Genomic DNA, 21884 nt, shown 5'->3' on the forward strand with positions numbered 1-21884 from the left:
TGCCATTGACCTTTTTTACCCGAGAAAAGGCCTAAAAATAGGCTTGGTTTTTAAAACGTTAATCAGCACACCGGAAATAAGAAGAACAACACTCCCTTTATAACATAAGGCGCAGACAGGAGGGTATCTGCCTCCTTGTTATAAAGTAGAGTACCGTATACACAGTATTTTGTGTTATCTTTGTATGTATACACAGTGAAAACAGATGTCTAGAAAAGGAGGACTGACTAATGCATCCACTGAATATGTTAATTTTACACTCTTGGCATTTCACTCACTGTGGAAAAGATTACCCTGTGAATGTGTTTGTACCATGTCATAGTACATTCAAAAGATACACTTTGCCTTTCCTAAACATTTACTATTATCATTATTATTTCAGATTATCATGGATCCCAAAATAAATATTCTGCATTGAAGCATTTATTTGAAAAAAAGCTTTTATATGAAAAAAAAAAAATCTAACTAATAGGATAGAGCAGAAATATCATAAATAATCTAGAATCTGTGGTTTTATGTGATCATCTGTGGCGCTTTTAACCAAATCCTGTTAGAGTGATCAGACAGATCCTATGGCAGTGAAAAAGTCAATTAACAACTCTAATCCTCAAACTGACCTCGGCTCATGATCATGGGATTTCTGTGTGTAATCACAGTATCACAACATGTGGCTCTCAAATATTAGTTAGATGATAATCAGTCCATCTGTGACATAATAACAACAATTTCAAATGATAGTATGTTTAGAATAAAAATGTCAGGGGGAAAGTTTTAATGAGAGAGAAACTTTCCTTCGCTCTCAGCTGGTTCCACGCCTCTGTCTGTGTCTTCTGAAGTGTGCAGGACTGTGAGAGCTCTGGCAGACGCTGACATGTAAATACAAAGCTGGAGGGAAAGGACGGAGAGGAAGTTGCCGCTGGCTATTTGTTTTTATTTAACATGTTGAAGTCAACCTCCAGATGGGATCCCTGTATGATTACCATATGGGCCCCCACAATGATTAATTAGACATGCTGGCGCAGGATGCCTCTGGAGCACAAATAGCCAACCACCTGCCAGCAACACTGATCTCTGTCATGGGAAGTTTTCAAATGAGAGCTTTTTACATCTGGTGCTCTCACCTGTCTTTCAGATGAATAGACTGAATTCAGACTGAAGCAGCTGAATTTCACTTTCAGATCTTCTGAAAAAGGCAAAAGCAAAAGTGATTTACTTGCAATAAGAGTCCACAATGTCTACATGATGCTGACATTTAGGTTTGCCATAGTCATCATCATATTAGCTTACCAATAGCAAATTACCGTAAAAAATTAAGTTGAGGAAGATGTATGACGCGGGGGGGGGGGGGGTCCTAGATTCCCTGTCTGCTGTCCCAGTGTCCTGTGATCTCTAACTCTATAGCACAAATTAGGGACATTAAAAGAAAAGAAATGTTCCCCTGCTTCGTATTTGCTCGATGTGACATGGGCTATTGTGGGAACTCATCAAAGGGGTTTTCTGTTCACCAGCACTACTGTGTGACTCTCAGTGTAATAGGCCTTCACTTGAGAGAACTTATCAGCTTATTGGGGTTAAGGTTAAGAAAGTAAGCCGTCTCGATGACCATTGACTGGGCTGGTCAAGACAGACAGAAGTTAGGATCAAGTTTGTTGAGAAAACGATTGATATTTATTGAATATTTTGTTTTGGAAACAGGTCAAATGTGACCAGAACAGTGTTGTTAACAGAATATTGAACTGGTGACCTTAAAGCAGAAGTAAGCGGAATATTTGTGTTAATATAAGTCTTAAATAGTTATATCTTCCAACAGCAATCACTCATATAGAGTGTTTGGTCCGAAACACGGGTCTGTCAGTCACTCTGTTCTGCTGTAAGCTGAGGAGAAAACTTTCCTTGTATCCTACAACCTTTATCCAATGAGGAGAGAGAACGGCATAAAGGGGCGGTCCTCTCTGTGTGTGCAGCCAAGGGATGCACGCGAATGTGGTGACGTAGGGACGAGGGCGGGGACTGCTAACTCCATCGGCTGACAAGAAGTTAGCCAAAACGACCGGATCGCTTACTTCTGCTTTAAGGTAGGACTTTGGGTACAAACATACACCCCCACTGAAAAGTCAGGGGACAATCAAACTAATTAGCATTCATCTTCTGAAGACTACGAATGTCTGGACAAATTTCAGGCAAATCTGTGTGAGTTGTTTTATTCTGGTGCAAAGTGCTGGACTGACTGACAGAGCCTTGCAGCCAGCCTGCCAAAAACATGGCTCCAAGAAACACTGATGTTGCCAGTTCACACCTTTCCTACCTTGCTGCTATGTATTTAAATCATCCTTATGCATTTTAGTTTGGGGTTATCACTGAAACATCGCTTGGAAACACTAACATACTGCACATAACTGACTGTTGACAGGCCCATTTCAAAGGCATCCAAACAGGAGCTGTGTCTGTGAGAGCTTTTGCACTTAGACAGTGTGATTAGTTTTCCATGACACAATCAGTAATTTTGCAAAGTCTCAGAAACGAGTTACAAAACAGCTACAGGGAGGACGCACAAGCAGACGCTGTCATCCAGGAGTAGTATTGCATTTAATCATGTTACAAGGAGCAATATTTTATTTCATACAGCCTTGTACGTTACCAAAGAAACCAAACAAAGTCACCAGCCAGTCATCTCTTGGTGGGTGAAGAAAATAATGAGCCGCCCACGGTTGCTAAGTCATCGCCGTGTGTTGTAAGATGTGCCTGTTAGTGCTGGAATTGGTACGTCTGACAGAGCTAGTGGCTCACACACCCACTCCTCTGAACAGCACAGGCCAGTGTGGAAGTGAGATAATAAATGAAACAGCAAGAAGCGCCTCAGGGAGGTCTCTGGTAATGGCTGCCCCTCAGTGGAGAGCTAATTATGTCTGTTTCCTGTCTTTCCAGCGGATCATCTACTCACCTGTTGGTGCCGCTGAGACCCTGCGGTGGGTGACAGGCCTGCAGGACCTGACAAGGACACAGGACCTGAGGGACAATGTCTAATCTGACTTTGTGTGCTACATCTGAGGACAGTGCTGAACACATCAAGTCTATTACCAAAACCAAACATCACATGCAAAAACCTGGCTGTCATTTGCCACAAAACAAATCATATTTCCCTTTAACACACACACAAAGCAGTGGCTTTTATGTGTTCATTAACCATGTTTTGGTATTAAATGTTTCTCTTTAGGGGGCCGTGAAAACCCGAAAAGAGAACAGACAGATAGGATCTTGAATTTAATAAATCATATGCTATTCAATTAGCCTGACAAGCCAGACTATATCATTAAAATGTACACCTATACGGAGCAAATATATTTGCTGCTGCTAGGGTGCGTCTAGATTTCTAGGCTACTATTCAATGCTATTCTGCAGCAAAAAAAGCATTCACACAACCTCCCTCTCTGTTTCTGTTTTTACTGCACAGCCATTCATTGAATAAAATAAATCATCAGTCATTCATTTGGTTTATGTATTGCAACAGTTTATTTCCTCAGTGAGATTTACGTAAGTTCAATCAGGCGACTCAGCTACATCTTCATGAAGAACGTGCGTCAGGCAGATTGTTGGTTGGACAGCTTATTTAGAAAAAATGCCAGATGAGTAACAGAAGCAGTAGCAGCAAGTGTTCAGTGTTTGCAGCAGAGATGAAGCGCCAGGGTGGAGAATGAACAGATTAAACATACAAACTTAAGGGTGTGTTGAATAGTAGCCTCCGGGATAGGCCTACTTTCGTGTGTGAGTTGTCTGCCTGAACCACCTCTATAATTTGCTGTGTGACAGTAAAAAACGGGGAAGAAGAAATTAATGACAAGGAGTCAGATGTCAGAATAAAGTGCTGATCATTACAATGTATGTAATGAAGAAAAGAAAGAAAGAAAGAAAGAAAGAAAGAAAGAAAGAAAGAAAGAAAGAAAGAAAGAAAGAAAGAAAGAAAGAAAGAAAGAAAGAAACTAAATGATTCTATGATTTTAGAGTACAGCTTTAATGTGGAGGGGATTAGCTTCTCAGGGGTGATGTTATATTTGAAGATGAGTGTTTGGATTAAAGTAAGTAGCCTACATATTTGGCCATTATAGAGGGCATCTGTCTGGGACTACACTTGGTGGAAGAGAAGCCTCCACAATAAATTAATAAAAGTTGTATTATTTACAATTTCTGTGCACTAGAAGATACATTTTATTTGTATGTTTTTGCTGGTTGTATTTAATGTTGGTGTTGTATGTATTTTGAATGTGATAGTTACATTGCAACTGTTTTTGTTCATTATAGCCTCTACTGCACATTACAAACACGAAAAAAAGCAACAACAAAATAACCCCATCATCACCTGTTTCAGGCCTTCATCAGGAGCAGAATTTAATCATCCGAGTATGACATTGTTGTGGACAGTGGTCCCTTTCTCAGTGCAGAGAGGACTGCAGGGACAGAGCTCCAGTAATTACCTGTTTGACACCCGGGGATGTCGCCACAGGTGTGCCACATGTCTTCACTTTCCTCCAACCTGCTCTGAGCTCCTTCCAGCTGAGGCAGCTTGGGGGGAGCGTCAGCACACACTGAGACTCACCGGGCGGCTGGGTCAAAGGGAGACGTGTGGTGGAAACATCAGATTATTGTTGTTGTCACACAGTTTAGAGACTTTTTAACCTATAGTTATTTTGTTGCAGGTGTATTTTATCTCTGTCTGATTTCACAGAGGAGCGTCTGGCCAAACAAAAGCAACACTCTGCCCTCTGTCACCAGAGAAAAACAAGATATCCTGACCACCACAGTCGTTGGGTTAGCAGCATTTGTCAGTCTCCCCATGGAGTGTGTGGATCTTGCATTTTGGAGCAAACCCTCCATTTAGATAGGTATTTTGGATGCTGACAGTTGTTGCTCCCAGTGCAGCTCTCCTTCACTCTGTCATCCATTTTATGCCCACCCTCATCCTTGCTTTCTGAGCCATCCATACTCAGAGAGTGGAAAGAGAGCCACCATCCCTCTCCCTCTGACTGTTTAACGTGATTCTCTATCGCTGACACCCAGCTCTGTCACCCAGAACAAAGCCCCTTCTCAGACAGAAAGGCAAGCAGACTGACGGCTCCACAGAGGCTGGAGAGAGGAGAGCTGGTAGGGGAGGCGGCGAAGCGTCTGTATCAGAGGGATTTATTTCCTGCCCTGACAGGTCGCGGGTTTTTTTCCCAGGTGGGCAGATGGATTTTCTACCTCTTGAAGCAGAGTTCCTGCAAGTAGTGAAAAGACAGGGTGTTATTTTTAAAAATAGACTTTGACAGGTCATCTTGAATGTGCTTCACGTTAACATGTCAGCTGGTGTGAGGGTCATGCTGATGCATGTAGCGATAAAATCTGCTAAATATTCAGTGAAGTTTTAATACACAGGTTAATGAGAAAGCTTGTAAATCATGTCCCATGCATCACAGTCATTTAACAGCACTGATACAGGAGATAAAGGCAATAGTGAAGGCATGCATTGAAGATAAGGAAGACACCTAACTTTTCATGAAACGGTTCCATTCTGATGATAATCCCAAAGTGATGTGGGGCGTTTAATGGCTCATTAGTAATTTTAACTGCAGTCCCGTGCTGTTTTATCTGTTTCCACAGCTGAGGGGGTTTTAGCTCATGTGAGCATATGCCAGATGGGCATAGAATTAGTCCACAGTATGACCAGAGGGCCATTCATTTCATGCCATCGTTTCTCCTTGATCAGTTGCTCTCTCTGCCATATTAGACTTTGCTTTTCCACTAAAATAGGACCTAAATTCAACTATTGTGGAAATGAAGAAGTGGCCAAGATGTCAACGATTTAATGCTTATTTGGATTGTAAATAATTGGGCAGCAGCCAAAAAACAGGATCCAAGAGAGGAGGAAAGTTGGTGCCTCATGTTAGTTCAGCATCTGCTCATTCTGTTAAAAACCTCAATTTACAGAAGAAAACACCTAATTCCTCGAGAACAGCATTACAGTAAAACAAAAAAAACAAAAAAGGAAGGATGGGGATTCTCTTTGAAGACACTATCACAATTACAATGTTAGCTTCTCAGAAAACCTTATTAAGCTAAATGGCAGGTTTTGACTTTTTCAAGAAAACTTGAGGGGAAAAAAATCAAAGAGATCCAAAAGTCACAGCCTGATCTAAGGAAACCCAGGAAGGCTTTGAGACGCCCACTGGTGTCATACTCTCTGCTGCCTCTGGAGGTTTGATTATGATCAAAAATATGTTACTTTTCTGTCATTTTAGATAATAAGGATAGCTAAAGTAATGATACTAAAGTGATACTCCATTTCATCTACATTACAGATTTTGATGTTAGCTCATACAGATGCATTGTTTTCAGTGCAGATCGCTGCAGACAAACTAGAAATTTTATCACTGTAATGTTTTGGGTTCGTTTTATCAACATTTGCAAGTATTTCATTTGTTTCAACTCTCTGAGAGTCCTTTCAATTTGAATTAGGAAAATAATCAACAGAGCTTTGGTCACCTTGTATGTGGCTACATGTAGCTCATGGAGCATATACGTGTTGTTCATAATGCATAATTTATCAGATTTTTGCATGCAATAATAATCAACAACATCTTATATAATGTGTAGGTCTTAAGATTATCACTTTCATTTTTGCTGTGAAGAGAACAATAAATTAAAGGATCTCTTTGCCTTCTATCTTCCCACTGCAACCAGCTGAAGGCCTGGTTTCATACATGACACAGAGAAAGCTGCTTCCAAGCCAAAAAGTAATGAAGGTAAAAAGATTGTGATTCAGTGGCAAAGAAATTATACAGCACCAAGTCTGATTTGAGCAACACACAAAATGCAGAGCTAGTGTCCCACAGGCTGCAGCCGTCTTTCCACCCATCACAGTTAATCATTAGTGGCATGTTGATTAAATATTCCCTCAAGGTTTCTTTCTATCTATCTATCTTTCTTTTTTTTCTATATAATTTGCTAGAGCCTTTGCATTGCTCTGAGATTTGCGTGTGACAGAGGGCAAATAACAGAAATAAAGAAATAATGCAGCTCAAGTACATTCAAACAGGCTGCTCCATTATCCTCCAAGGTGAAACTGCTGTGGGTCAGTGCAGCACAGAGGGACTCTGTGGTGGTAAATGATGTTAGTGTGCAGCTCCAGGTCTCACATAGTGCACAGTGTGCAACACAGACAAATGCAAAAGCCCAAATTTCAGACAGACCCACTGAATCTCTAAACTGCTCACACAGTCATCTACGTGGTTGTTCATTCATAACTTCCCTGCAGAGTCTGTGAGGACAGCGTGTTACTGCAGAGCCACAGCCTAATGCCTAACACTGTTGGCTTTGGCTCACAGCCACAAATCAGTCCTCATCAACACAGGCTGTTCACAGCTGGTGGTGATTTCTATCAAGGCAGTCTCACAACACTAGACATAGATTACACATAAAAAAAGATAGAAATAGAAGCCTTTGAAAAATCCATAAAGCCTAACAAAAACTGAACATCAAGGACATTAAACACCGATATAAATAGAACTGAAAGATTAGAAAATGGTACATGAAAGAGAGGAAACAAAAGGCAAGAGGCATTTCTTAATCGTGCTTCATCCAAATACTGATTCATTTTTACCGCATTCAAAACTTCATTATAATCTCCATTGTAATGACTGGGAGGTCAAATGGCTACTGGGGTCTTCAGTGGATATGCTGCACCATGACAGTGATATTTGCATAACGGAGCAATACTGCCCTCTTCTGTTCCCTCTAAAGTGGTAGAGGAGGAACAAGTGGTAAACTGAAGATCTTGGTGTTAGTAGCTGCATAATTAAATAAATAAATAAATAAATAAATAAATAAATAAAAAAGAACTACTGAGCAATTGATTAAATTTGTCAAAAAACAACAACTTTATCTTCTGTTCCTTCATGCAAATTAAGTGAAATTAAACACACACATTGCTAGGCAATAACTTTTTTCTGTAGTACTGTACTTTCTACTTGTCTTCAGTCACAAAATGACATATCAGTCCCAAAATATCAGAGCATCCAGGTTTCATGAGTTTTTGCACCACCTGTTTGTGAGAAATAGATTTAGTTATCATAACTCTGTGGTTGTATGAGTTATATCAGTTGAAAAAAAAAAATTATAAAATAATCTATAATCTAAAATGATAAAGATGTTCAGTGAGGGTTGTATTTCACCAAGTTACTGCTCTGTGGGATAGTGCGTTGTATTTCCTAAAAGACTAAACTTTGGGCAAAATGTCCCAACCTTTATCCAATCAGAGACGGTTACGAACCATCTGCTGTATTGCTGTGTTTTCAGCCAATCAGCGCCGTCCTTTATTAACATTCTGACCAATGGCGTTCGAGATTCTTCACATGTCTGGCCCGAGGAGATGATGTGTATATTTTGTACACAACGGAGCTGACGCCGACACGAAGTCGATGTTTGAGTGAAGTAGCGGTGAGTTTAGTGTTTGTTTTCCGTTTAGAGTCGCACGCAGGGAGACAGACGAGCTGTTGGAGGTGGAGACCTGAGGTGAAGCCCCCGCGGTGTCTCCGACTCTCCGCTGTCATGGTGGCCGCGCTCTCCGTCCTGTCCGCCGGCCGCCGGCCCTCCTAGCCGGTGTGGGTACAGCCTACATGGGCCACCGCGTCGACGACGGAGGATGGACGATTTAATCTGGGAGCATCATGGCTGCTGTGACGGTGTGGCGTTACACCAGTGGCCGAGTCCTGGGAGGATGGGGCCCGCTGCTGTGTGTCCTGGTCGGCTCTCTGGTGGTCCTCCTGATGCCCCTGGTCGGGGTGGAAAACGAGTGCTGCGCCGCCCTGAAGGGCATCGCCCAGCTCCGCTGTCATCTGTGGGGCAGCGCTCAGCAGCCTGCGGCGGTGCAGTCCACCAGCCTCACCGTCCCCTTCACGGCCCTTGACCTGCTGCCTCACAGGTCCAAGCCGAGCAAAGGTAATCCAGAGCAGATGTAGCCTACTGATCCACTGCATTCACAGCTCAACCAGGTACCATATGTTATGTTGTCTCAAGGGCAACATCCCAACATTTAAAGTTCTCAGGTTAATTAAATATGACGATTTGGGCCTACAAATTCCCAAAGCCACGGTTTCCTGTTATGATCATTTACATGCAATGTTATATTTTATGACCTAGATCAGAAACAAGTAAATAGGTCTCATGTTGCACTCCTATCATCTGTTATGTAGGTAGGTAGGTAGGTAGGTAGGTAGGTAGTCCAACAATTCACACTTGAAAGGTGTTTGTACCAGTGCTTCCATAGCTCAGATGTGTAGTGTGTGGCACTGTACCCATTACCCAGTGTTCACCATTGTAATGTCATATAATATGTTATGATGAATATCAGTTTCTAAACAACAGGTTATTTGATCACTGCTGGAAAATGATCCTCTGGATATTATATCCAACACTGCTGTGCTCTGTTGTCTGTTTGTTTCACCTGCTGTTGTTGACAGTGTCTCTCACGCTCTGTTTGCAGAGATGGAGCTGGAGGCCAAGGCGGCGCTGCAGCAGGCTCTGGAAATGAAGAAGCTGGGGAAGAGAGGAAAGGCTCACAAGCTGCTGGTGCATGCACTGAGCATGAACCCTGATTTTGTGGATGCCTTGACAGAGCTGGGGACCATTCTGGAGGAGGACAAGGACGTGGTCCAGGCAGACCACCTGTACACCAAGGCCCTGGCCATCTCCCCATGTAACGAGCGGGCTCTGGTCAGCCGAGACCGAACCCTGCCCTTGGTCGAAGAGATTGACCAGCGTTACTTTAGCATCATTGACAGTAAAGTGCGCAGGCTCATGTCCATTCCTAAAGGTAACTCGGCGCTCCGTCGAGTGATGGAGGAGACCTACTACCACCACATCTACCACACGGTGGCCATCGAAGGCAGCACCCTCACTCTGTCTGAAATCCGCCACATCATCGAGACACGCTACGCCGTCCCTGGGAAGAGCCTGCAGGAGCAGAACGAGGCCATCGGGGTCGACGCGGCCATGAAGTACATCAACACCACCCTGTTGTCCAGATCAGGAGCTATGGCCGTGGGCGACATCCTGGAGATTCACAGGCGGGTGCTCGGCTACGTGGACCCCGTGGAAGGAGGGCGGCTGCGCACCAACCAGGTGTTCGTGGGCCACCACATCCCGCCGCACCCCCAGGACCTGCAGAGACACATGCAGGAGCTGGTTCAGTGGCTCAACTCTGAAGAGGCCCTGCAGCTGCACCCTGTCGAGTACGCGGCTCTCGCCCACTACAAACTGGTGTACGTGCACCCGTTCGTAGACGGCAACGGACGCACGTCGCGCCTGCTGATGAACCTCGTGCTCATGCAGGCGCGATACCCGCCCATCACCATCCGCAAAGAGCAAAGGGCCGAATACTACGCAGCTCTGGACACGGCTAACGAGGGCGACGTGAGGCCTTTCATTCGCTTCATAGCCAAGTGTACTGAGATAACATTGGACACACTGTTGATTTCTACGACAGAGCACGCCGTGGGACTGCCGGGAACCAGGGACGACCAGGCCTGTCCCGACTGCAAGCAGACCATCCCCATCCAGAACTGAGCCGGAGACGGGAGCAGAGAAGAAGCATGAGACGCCAGCATGCAGACAGAGGTTCCAATTACTGATAAATAACAATCTAATGAAAATAACAATCGTGACATGTGTTGCCTTGTTCCACCTCACTGTCCCTGTGCCTCAGTCTCAGCTCTGTCCTGCTGAATTCCTTGAAGCTGCTGCAGGATGCTGAATGGATTTTCTTTCCTGCATTTATGGTTTGTTTGTTTTTTATACAAATCATTTTCCTGCACAATGAAAAGAAACATTTTCTTCCCCACTTTTAATAAGTAACAGTGTTCCCATGGGATTTAAAATCTATTTGGTTATCATTAGAATCCAATCGGAAGGTTTGACTACTGGTGATTTGATGAGGAAACAAAGCTTTCTTATGTCGTTTGACTTGAGATGCTTTAGTAATTTCCATTTAAGATTATATACAGTCTGTGAACATTTAGTTCACCATGTCTCATAATGCTGAAAGCACTTTGTTTGAATATTTATTTTATTTTAAGATGCAATTGTTGTATGAACTTTCACAATGTCTTCAGGTTATAAACTTTCAGAATGAACAACGCTGTGAGTGTCATACTGGGATTAAAGATGATTTACACATCTTAATTAAAACAAATTTTAGAGCAGAAAAAAAAAACAGGACATAACTTGTTTTAATTTTTCTTTTTTTCCTACATGACCCAAAACACAGGGGTGAATGAAACAAACAGGAAAATAAATACAGTGATTGAACAGAAAAATAGCCATTTATTATTCACCTATTCAAAACATTGACTATATAAATCATACAAAACAACAGCAATGCACTCACCTCACCTTGGGTAAGGTCGAGGGTGAATTCTAAAGACCAACATATTTATTTTTTTAATTTTTAATTTTAACATTAGGCCACTTTGGTGAGAGCAATACATATAGCTTGTATTCCATCTGTTTTTAAACTTAGATTTGTATTTATTACAAACTATGGTGACCTTTTTGAAATCAACAGACTGAACATTACATACACACTCTTCACTATCCAAACAGGGCAAGCTGACTGCTGGACAAATGGTTGACTCCTAACAGAGGAAAAACAGAAATGGGAAACTGCATAGATTCTCTTCTCGTGTAGAAAGGAGCTGCAGACCTAAATAACATGGAGATGAAAGCAGAAGTCTCTTCATCGCAGCTCATCTGACACCAGCTTCATTCAGACTGTGAGGTCATCTTAATGAACCCATGAAGAAAACCAGCTCCAAACCACATTTATAAAACTGTACGACTACTGTCCACGTGTACTTACTAATATTTAAGGATATGATCTAACTGTTTAACATCTAAAACTACTTCATGTTTTCTCTTATACCAATGAACGGTCGCAGGGCTGCAAGCAATCCTTATTATATATGAATCTTTTTATATTCTCAGTTAAGTGTTTTGTCTACAAAACATGAAAACTGTGAAAAGTTTGTGACATGTCATCAATTGTCTTTCTTTGTCTCATCAATTGTCCCTTATACATTCAATTCACCATAATGTAAGAAAAGTAAAACCCGAAATCGAATACTGTTGAAAATTTCCATAAATATGGATTTAAAAGGGTTCATTATCAAAACAGTTACCAATTTATTTTCAGTTAATCACCTGCTCATTGCAGATCTTGTTGTGACGATTAGCCACTTTATGTAAACCAAACTAAAAGAACATATGCTTACTCTGGGATGTGTCCAGCCACCAAAGCAGCTCATCAGACTACATTCAATCTGAATCATTAACTTTTAATGTGCTATTAATGTGCACATCTGGAATAGCAAATGAGATGAAGGGAGTACGGTTCATTTCTCACTGTAGCTCGATTTCATTCCCAACATACACATCAGACTGATGTATATACCTGACAACTAAAGTGACTGGATGATGGATGTTTGTACCCTGAACAGACAGGCCACATTATCAGTGATGGAAGTAAAGTATGAAAACAGATAATTCATGAGAAAATATAGTTTGTATATACTAATAGCAATATCATGTGTTAGCAGTGTGACATGAGGACAGTTGTCATACTGTAACAACTTGTCTTCAGGCCAAGATAAAGCCAGTTCACTAATACTAATTTGCTGGAGCCTGTCGGGTTCTCTTAGCATCACAATATTGATGATTACTAGCAGATGGTAACTCAGAGATGATATTATGCTAAACAAAAAAAATAATGATTAAGCTGTAGTATAGAGTCACAAAAAACGTTGCTAGTCTTGTTAGCTGTGTCCTCCTCCTCAGAGGTGAAAATAAGTTACACAAAAAAAGTCATAGGTTTCCTAAAAACATCTGGAGAATATGTCTTTAAATCACTGTAGCACGTCCAACTTATGTACACACAGCAACTATGTTACACATCTGTACTGTCAAACCTTTGCATATTACCTTTTTTTTTTTTTAAACAACATTCTCAAGTTTTGTTGTTTTGAATATTTAAAAAAATACTCTCTCATATGCTTCTGTCAGGTCCCCTTCACATTTCACAACAAAAGAAGACACCTTGCACATAAGGCTTACAATTTAAACACAGTATATTTACACACAAATATGATACACTTTTCTCTTATAAAATAGCCTGCCAGCCACCTTCAAACACATCCAACAAAAACAATCTGTCACACTGGTGAAAAGTCTCAGTGGGGTTTGTGATGGAGGGCAGGAGCTTGGCGATTAAGGCAATCTCGCAGAACGGATGATAAACGTGAACAAACAATGAGATTAAAGGGAAGTCAGGAAACCAATTATGGAAAAAAAAAATCACCAACACTCATTTGTAAGGACACAAGATGGCTTTCAGTGTGAAGGCGTTCAAAAACTCTCTTGCTCATCTTCTCACTTATTGAGAAGCATCCGGGCAAAGTCTGAGTTTGACAAAGGTTTCGTCTCTGAGGCTGCGTTCGCCGACGCGCTGGCTGCTGCCGGCGCTCGCTCGGCCGCCGTCCCGTTCTCGACCTTGCTGGTGGCCTCGCTTTGTCGGTGGAGGGAACGAGGGAGCATCGACAGCTGGGTGCGTCCTCTTCCTCTCCTGGGAAAAGAGAGAGAAAACAGCTCTGTATCTGCTTCTGTAAACGTGTGAGAATGGCAGACTTTCACAACAGCAGAAGAGACGTAAACTTACGCTCCAAAAACCTGTCGAGGCATCAAGTCCGTGTGTCTACTGGAACCAGGTTTGTCCATCATGTTTCTGCGAGGGGGGTTACTTATAGCAACAGAGATTTTGTTACCATCCACTTCAGTACTGTCCATTTTCAGAACCGCCTGAGACGCCTCGATTTCATTTGCAAACTCAACATATGCCAGACCCTGCGGAGACACACAGCGGGAGAGCCAACAGTTAACTCCTCACTCAGACCGCACTAAGCATCTGCATGGTCGAGGGTGGTCACTTTTTAGCTTCATCAAGAACTCCATTTTTAGCCAAACATCTGTACTCTGTCCTTCACTTCACGCCTCACCTTGGGTTTTCCTGAGCGATACGTGACCAGACGAACTTCTTTGATGGTGCCATGACTTTTGCAGATTTCCTCCAGTTGCTCCTTAGTGCACGAGAATGGCAGCCCGGAAATGAAGATTTTGTGTTTCTCCATTGCTGTGTTGTATTTGAACACCTGCGGAGACAATATGTGAATATACGGTATGTCACATTCTCCTTTTTAATGTCACAAAGAATCCAATTTAATTTGTACAGTCACGCTGGAAATACAGTTGGGGTGATACTGCCTAGATTTAGAGATTAGTAAAATTTTCGGTAATTGTTGCAATTGCATTGTATGACCTGACCCTGATAAGTGGCATAAAAGTGACAGATTAACCACTTAGAAATAATTAATTCAATTAAATGTGCAGGTCACTTGTGTTCAGTACAGAGACCAAGCTGTGTTCCAGTGACTGAACTCAAAAACATTTGTTCTACCTTCATCAACTGTGAACAAAACTCTGTATGTGCGTGAAAGAGCACAGGATGTCTCCAGTGAGTTCAGTCAAGCTTCAGTTATAAACACACGTGATAGGCCACACCCACTAATTCCCAAAGGGGTTAAACCCTTATTACTTTCAAGGTAAAATTTGTAAATGAAAGATTATTTAGTACTGTCTAATTTCTTTTTTTAAGGAAACTCATTGAGTGTTTTTTAAGACTGTTTGATCCCCTGTCATGAAAACCAGATGAGTCCCCTCACGGTCATATTTACCTTAAAGTCAGGGTTTTTGTTTTTATCCACACAAGGCGACACAAACATGGGCCTGCCCTCCACCTCCAGTCTGTCCAGCTTCAGGGCTTCGGGGACCGACACCTGGGATTCAAACTGTATGTAGCAGTAGCCTTTGAAGGTTCCTTTGGTGCCGAACACCGGGCGAATCTGTTTGATGGGACCACATTTCTCAAACAGCGGCTTGAGCTTTGCCTCCGGCTCCTCCATGGTGTACACCAGGTTGCTGATGAACACACTGCTGTTGTCGTTTCGAAGCTCTGGCTTGTCCTCGACCTGCCTTTGGGCCGCCGCAGCTGCGCCGTGCTGGACTTTTTTAGCACCAGGTGGCGCAGGTTTAAAGCCGGGGGGAGCGTTTCTCCCAAAGAGTCCTGTCTCTGTCTCCATGTCCTCTGTGCTTTGGTCCCCGTTTCCTCTGTGCCTTTTAGGGGCTTGTTCTGTCACAGAGAAATAAAAGATCAGGAAACACATGAATAACATTGGACTGAAAAGTCAAAGCGATAGTTCAACATTTTGGCAAATTGGCCCATTGCCATAATCCCTATAGTTCTAGGAGTAGGTTCGTTACCTTTAATTGTCAGTGCAAGCTATTTTTAGAAAGTCGGGAGCTGCTCTGAGCTATGCTGCGGAGGCTAATAGGATTTCTTGGTTTCCCTCATCAAACTCATCAAACACACAATCCAACAACTCCAAAACGCTCTTGTGGACAAGTTGTGACCTGCACATTCACCATGCTATGAGATAATAACAGAACGTTATGAGACAGAGTTGTTTTCTAGGCAAATGCAGAGGCTGCTTGCCGAAAAACTGCCCCTGACAGGAACGTGCATCAGTGGTTTTAACTCGTCGTCTCGTAACGTTCCGTTATTATCTCATAGCGTGGTGAATGTGCAGGTCACAACTTGTCCACGAGAGTGTTTTGGAGTTGCTGGATTGTCTATTTTGATGAGTTTGATGAGGGAAACCAAGAAATCCCATTAGCCTCCGTAGTGTAGCTCTGAGCAGCTCACGGCTCTGCTCCGCCGTTCTAAAAATAGCTTGCACCAACAATTAAAGGTAACGAACCTACTCCTAAAACTATAGGGATTATGGCAATGGGCCAATTTGCCAAAATGTTGAACTATCCCTTTAAGTTATAACATTCACACCAAGTAGTGTATCTTACCAGAGTCTTCATTCCATTCGTCCTGATCATCATCCTGCTCCGCTTTCCTCTTCTCGCCGAATCGGGTTCCCTTCTGGACCTTCTTCTGACTTTTCTTGTCTGACTTGGCTTTCCGCCGCTGCTCCGCTCTGTCCTCCTCTTGGCGAGCCAGGTTGGCCTCCTTCTCAGCCGCCTAACAGATGGGCACAACATGGTAACATTAGCCGAGAGCAGCTGAAGGATACTGCCCCACAGTGCAGTGCTGGTATGACGTATGCGCTCACCTTTGCTCGTTGCTCATTAATCCTGTTCAGCCGGGTCTCTGTCTTCAGCACGGCCACATCCCAGTCCTCCAGAGAACCTGCATGTGTGGACACCAAATGTAGACACGTTGTCATTTGTGAGAATCAAATTTATACCTTTTGCTTAATTTTCATTTTGGGGCTCACCTTCTACTCTCTCGAAGGTGAGCAGGACTTCACACACATGCTCTGGGTAGTCTGACGTGCACTGAACCGCTCTGTGAAGAGCTTTCCGGCAGTGAACAGGGTCTCCGTAAGACCTGCAGTTAAAGTAAAAAAAAAAGAAAAAAAGACACATTTTGGTTAAATGATTAGTCACCAGACTTCAACAACCTCTTTCTCCTCAGATGTGCACTGACAGACCTTTCAAGGTTATAGTACTCCAGCCACATGTTGGCATATTTGGCATTGCCTTTCGTCATGATGCTGTCCCACAGTTCTCTGGCTTTTTGTATGTTCTTGCAGTGGAGAGCCTGGGAGCAGAAGGAAAGGAGAATTATGAAATGTTCAGTTGTGCATCTTGTTTCCATATTGCACATGTGGCAGTGATGTGTTTGTCCCTATTAGAATTTAAAACATGCATTGAGATTAGCAGGTAAATGACAATTTAGGATAAATAGTGTATGTCATAGTATTTGTACTCACTGAAGTGTTTACAAAATATAACTTAAAAATGCACAAAACTAATCCATTAATAACGCAAATAAGTGAAAAGAACACACACTAAAACCCAATTTAATACAGGGTTAACACAACTGATCGTAACAGAGGTCCCGCTCTTGAAAATGGTCGTCATAGTAACAATGCGTACCTCTATTCTTGCCCAGACCTGCATGATGATACAAGATGGATCTCCACTTTCACCAAATCCTGCAAAGCCACAGCAGCAGTGAATCACATGAAAACCAGAACGAGCACAGCAGGAAAACAAACCTCAGTGAAACCCACTTACTTTCTTCCACATCTTGTTTCATGTAGTCTAGAGATCGAGAGAAGGTCCCTCTCAGCTCTTCTAACTCTTTACTTGATTCTGTTTAAAAAAGAAAGAAACATTACAAAAAACTATTAGAGTTAGGGTTTTTTTATTATTATTATTATTGTTTCTGACACACGGCTGCTCACAAACTGCTAATCACCTTTACTGAAATCCACACGTCTCCTCAGGTAGTCGAGGTATGCCTGCCAAATCTCCACATAATCTGTAGCTTGAATGAAACCTGCATTCAGCGCCTTCTCAAACACATCTGTGAGGAGGGAACAGGAATGGTGTAATATTAGAAAACGAGATCCAACATACGTCTAAAAGGATTATTTCCCTGTGACTGTGCTATCATTTAAAAACATATTGAAGCTAGGTACGACTCTCCAACACTTAAAATTGTACATACATATAAATACATGGAAACAGCAACCGAGTCGTGATCTGTGCGGCTTCATGCTGCACTCTGCTTGTTACCTGAGACCACCTGGTGATCGGCTCCGTGCCTCTCCAGAGCTAACACGTAGCACTTCCACAGACCCATGGTCCACGGGCAGTTCCTCACAGCACGTTCATGAATGGGAAGAACCAAATCTTTGATCTTCAGCTGACGATCCTACAGAGCCCAGAGAGACTTTACACTTAACACTGTGGCCACAAGGAAATCCAATCCAGTAAAAACAACAACAACTTGAATTTCACTGCATTACCCTTTGCAGATGAGAAAAAAAGATAATCATTCTTATATGTAAATTGAAGATTGTGTCCAAGTTTAGTGTTTAAGGCATCAGAAACAATCTTTGGCTGTAATTTAGCGAGATAAGCTCAACACAAGCTGCAACACTTTTGATCATGGCTGTGTTGCTCTTGCTGGCAGACAATGAAATTGGCAAGTTTCAGGTGCCAAACAAGATCAGTCTGACTGGGAGGTAATGGTGTGTGAAAACAGCTCAAACCCTACACAGCAAACATCACAGTCTCGCCGGGAGCCAGCACCACACCAATCACTGACCGGTACTCACAAGATAGGTTGTGTATTTTGCCCACATGTCTGGTACCAGGCAGTTTTCAGCCAGGGTTCGCTCAAAGGTTATCTGGATCCGAGCTGGGTCGCCCTCCTTTAGTTCAAAGTCGATGTAGGTCTGATACTCGGCCAGCTTCGGAGGCTCCGCCACCAGCTGCAGCCAGACAACAGCATGCAGATGTTAGACAGGGCAAATAATGCAACAGATGCAACATATTATGTTCAGACAGAATTGTAGTTACCAGTGCCTCTTCAAAACCTTTGCACTTCTCCATCTGCTGTGTAGCCTTTTTGTACTGATGTACAACCGTATCGGCGACCCCATGCTCAGACCACTCCTCGTATTCTGCATAGGTGGCTTGCATGTCTATAAGGAAACCAAACACAACACAATTTGAAAGGTGCTTTTCTCTTTGTCAGCATCATTAACACAGATACACACACCATATTTACAAAATGTGAAGGAGTAACACTGAAAAGTATCAGTTTTAAGTACATGTTTGCTACCTAAGCTCTGCTCCATATTTTAGCAAACTGAAACCATGGTCAAAGCCTGAGGAGGAGTTCTCTCTCTAATCATGTATCGGTATTTCAAAGGCCACGTCACATCACTGCCTCTTTTCACTTATCACTTTTTAAATGAGGTAATTCACAGTTTTTCAGGGTGGCCCTTGGCCATGACACACGGCCCTCACAGCAGGAATCATGCCCACTTTACAGCAACCCGTCTGGACAGAAGAGGCGTCATGCTTACCCATTAAGGGGACGGCCAGCTGGCGGCGAAACAGTGTATGGATTCGCTCAAGCTGAGTGTTCAGCAGCTCCTGCTCCTCGCGACTGGGAATCCTGCCAGGAGGAGGCTGAGAGGAAAGGCAGCAGAGAAAACTGTGTCAAAATTTAGCAAAAGCCCATTTAGTCTCCAATCAAAGGGATTCAAGTAATTTCATTTTGAATTGCAGCAGTGGATTATCACATCAAATGCAAAGAGAAAAGAGACTGCAATTACCCACACCATACTATACTACTTCTGCAGGACAAAAGTAAGTCTCTTAAACAGTGGTGTCTTGAATTATATTATATTTTTTTAGACTAGCTCAATAAAATTAAAATCCTTCTTTCACGTACAAACATCATCAAACAAATTCAGAGTGTATGTGTCACCACCACTTCTGAGATCTGTTCTACTGATGGAAACACAAACCTGTACTGTGGACAGGATGGCGTTCTCAAACTCTCTGTACGCCTCCCACACTGTCTGTCCCTTGGTCATGTGAAGCCCCACAGCCGTCACAGCTCTTTCAAAGATGGATCGCACTTTCTCTATCCCACCTGGTGAGCCCATGCCGCCAATTGAATACTGAGCATATTCGAGCCAGATGTCTGGACCTGGACATAAAGGCACAGTTAAATATTAACATTATGAAATAACTTAATGTCAAATTAAAGGCTGTAACAATAGTGTGATTGTACTCACAGATGTAGTCTTTTATAGCTCTCTCAAAAAGTTCATATACTTTCTCCCGGTTTGGCTCCTCCTCTGTCAGACGGATCTCATCCTTGAGCCAATCCAGCCAGATCTCTGCAGGATTAAACAAAACCAGGTTTCAGTTTCACAAATAATGCAGGGCTACTTTGGGTCTATGTTATTGACCCCAATCAATATATCAGACATATACCGACCTTCAGTGAGAGGGAAAAGTTCACTCATCTTCTGCCTCGCCTTTCGCAGTCGGAAAAGCTCTCCCTCTTGTTTCAGGAGTTTGATGAGATCCACATGGCAGTTGTAGTCGAACGCATTGATTGACAGCTGAAAAACCACACAAAGATGAAAGGGGGTGATGTGTTAATTCAATGAAATACTTGAGCTTCTGCTGTACTTAGCTGTGATTTCTTTTCACTGCCTAAGCAGACATACAAACTCTGGAGTAGTGAAAAAGGTGACAAGTTAAAAAACTAAAACCCTCTTCATTCACTTCTACTACCCTGGTTGACATAAAAAAGGTGACCAGTTTGCAGGTGTGCTAAGAATATATTGAATCAAAACTATAATTCGATTTCAGCACTCTCAATAAGTACAGTAATTTTATAACCCAACTATTTAGGCAGCAGTTTGTTTACAAGATTTTGAGCAAATTCAATACTTTAATCATAATTAGTATGCAGTTTAATGGGATAGTCCTGTTTCAACATTCAAATTTTGAGGATTTGGTGTGCTTCTTCAATTTACGTAAAGGGTTCATTTGTGTTACTTATAGTTTATTGCACAAAACAAGCGTATTGGAATAATATTATTTTCTAAGAGAAAATAAATCAAGGATGAAAACAACTGTTAGTAGGAGCCCTTAATTTAGTTATAATTTTTTGAGGTTCTCTGTCTAAACTCTTTCATTCTTGTCATTTGGCAGCAGTTTGGTGCTGGTGAACTGTACCTTGTTATTCTGAGATGTGCATCTAATGTTTTTATTTATAGCAGAAGAGGTAGACTGACTATTGAGAGACACTTTTCAGTTTAATGCAACAGCACCACAAACTGCAGCCTCCAAAATGACCATTACTGTACGTTGAATCAATACCTCCCTGAATATAGTAACATAATACACTTTAGTAATGGCTGCATTTACTACTCAGCTTTACTGTTGAACTGCATTAGTTTGAGCAAGGTGTACCGTCCTAATAAACCGACAACTATGGCACACAGTGATACACAGGTAACGTGATTTTGTATGTGGAAGCATGGACAACAACAGCCTTTATTATACGTAATGAATCGTTAACAATCGGCACAGATACAACTCCTTAAACATGAAGCGAGGACAGTGTGTACTAGTGTCTACTACACATGTGTACTTCTTGTCTGACCACACTGGAGGCTGCGATGCCACACTGACTGAAAAGTAGAGAGACGCATGTGTCACCGGACGGAGAAGCAAGCCATTAGCATCACAGCTAATCACGACAGCTACGTGAATGGCGTAGTTATCAAACGCACACGGCGCCCTTTTAACTGTTTATTATAATAACAGAGGCAGCAGTTAATGTTTCTACACGTCTACTTTCCTCTGAGCCCACAGACAGCGGGGCAGAGCAGCCCACGGGCTGAAAGCTACAGACTGGTTGTAGTCGGACTGTGTTTGCCGCCCATTCATTCTCATTAGCTCCTCGGCTAACCTGAGTTAACTACGCTCGGCTTGGTTGTTGTTGGCTTTAATTACCTGCTCCTCCAAACGCTGGATTTCGGCTTCGTTTTCCTTCTCATCTTCAGACGAGTCGTCCTCCTCCTCGTCGTCGTCTGAATTTTCTACCCCCATGCCCTCCTCCTCGTCCTGCTGCTGCTCTCCGTCCGACTCCATCTCTCTCTCCTCCATCCCTGCATCTTCCTCCTCCATGTCTTGCAACTGCGTTTGCTCTGCGTTGCCTGACGCTGCCATGTTGGATCGTCCGTCTGCCTGGTAACAACCTGACGAGCCCGCGGCTGCTCCGGGAGAGGCGGAGCCAGCGGAGCGCTGCTCTGCCTGAAGCCGCCGAGGAGCCGCTACAGCACCGCCTCTCAGCCAGGCGGACTCGGACCCCTAGTGGTGCTCGGTGCAACTGCAAGGGGTACTTGGAAAAT

At 42.8% G+C, this 21884-nt stretch overlaps 2 protein-coding genes across 2 annotated transcripts; one reads left to right on the top strand and one right to left on the bottom strand.

Moving 5' to 3' along the window:
• The first annotated feature begins 8350 nt into the window (after window positions 1-8350).
• Window positions 8351-13122, top strand: ficd (FIC domain protein adenylyltransferase). The gene is made up of 2 exons (XM_085786837.1): window positions 8351-8967; window positions 9512-13122. Exons 1-2 carry the CDS (start codon window positions 8697-8699, stop codon window positions 10591-10593), a joined length of 1353 nt encoding a protein of 450 aa, XP_085642963.1. The 5' UTR covers window positions 8351-8696; the 3' UTR covers window positions 10594-13122.
• A 51-nt stretch (window positions 13123-13173) lies between these two features.
• sart3 (spliceosome associated factor 3, U4/U6 recycling protein) lies at window positions 13174-21773 on the bottom strand. The gene is made up of 19 exons (XM_085786836.1): window positions 21487-21773; window positions 19955-20081; window positions 19749-19853; window positions 19476-19660; window positions 19029-19134; window positions 18517-18641; window positions 18273-18428; window positions 17728-17866; window positions 17408-17515; window positions 17224-17301; window positions 17083-17141; window positions 16635-16744; window positions 16419-16531; window positions 16254-16330; window positions 15991-16162; window positions 14808-15262; window positions 14073-14225; window positions 13736-13920; window positions 13174-13642 (listed from the first exon to the last, which is right to left on the bottom strand). The coding sequence occupies exons 1-19, from the start codon at window positions 21700-21702 to the stop codon at window positions 13450-13452; spliced, it is 2862 nt and encodes a 953-aa protein (XP_085642962.1). The 5' UTR covers window positions 21703-21773; the 3' UTR covers window positions 13174-13449.
• Between the last annotated feature and the right edge of the window lie 111 nt (window positions 21774-21884).

Source organism: Trachurus japonicus, chromosome 9, assembly GCF_045865225.1.
Source record: "Trachurus japonicus isolate A0001 chromosome 9, Traja_1.0".
NCBI lineage: Eukaryota > Metazoa > Chordata > Actinopteri > Carangiformes > Carangidae > Trachurus > Trachurus japonicus.

What these genes read in the sequence shown, in the direction of transcription:
- ficd (XM_085786837.1), top strand. Translation starts at nt 8,697, where the DNA reads ATGGCTGCTGTGACGGTGTGGCGTTACACCAGTGGCCGAGTCCTGGGA. An exon ending in CAGGTCCAAGCCGAGCAAAG is followed by an intron (nt 8,968 to 9,511) that starts GTAATCCAGAGC and finishes CTCTGTTTGCAG; the next exon opens with AGATGGAGCTGGAGGCCAAG.
- sart3 (XM_085786836.1), bottom strand. Translation starts at nt 21,702, where the DNA reads ATGGCAGCGTCAGGCAACGCAGAGCAAACGCAGTTGCAAGACATGGAG. An exon ending in TCCAGCGTTTGGAGGAGCAG is followed by an intron (nt 20,082 to 21,486) that starts GTAATTAAAGCC and finishes GTGGTTTTTCAG; the next exon opens with CTGTCAATCAATGCGTTCGA. An exon ending in CCTCGACAGGTTTTTGGAGC is followed by an intron (nt 13,643 to 13,735) that starts GTAAGTTTACGT and finishes CTCTTTTCCCAG; the next exon opens with GAGAGGAAGAGGACGCACCC.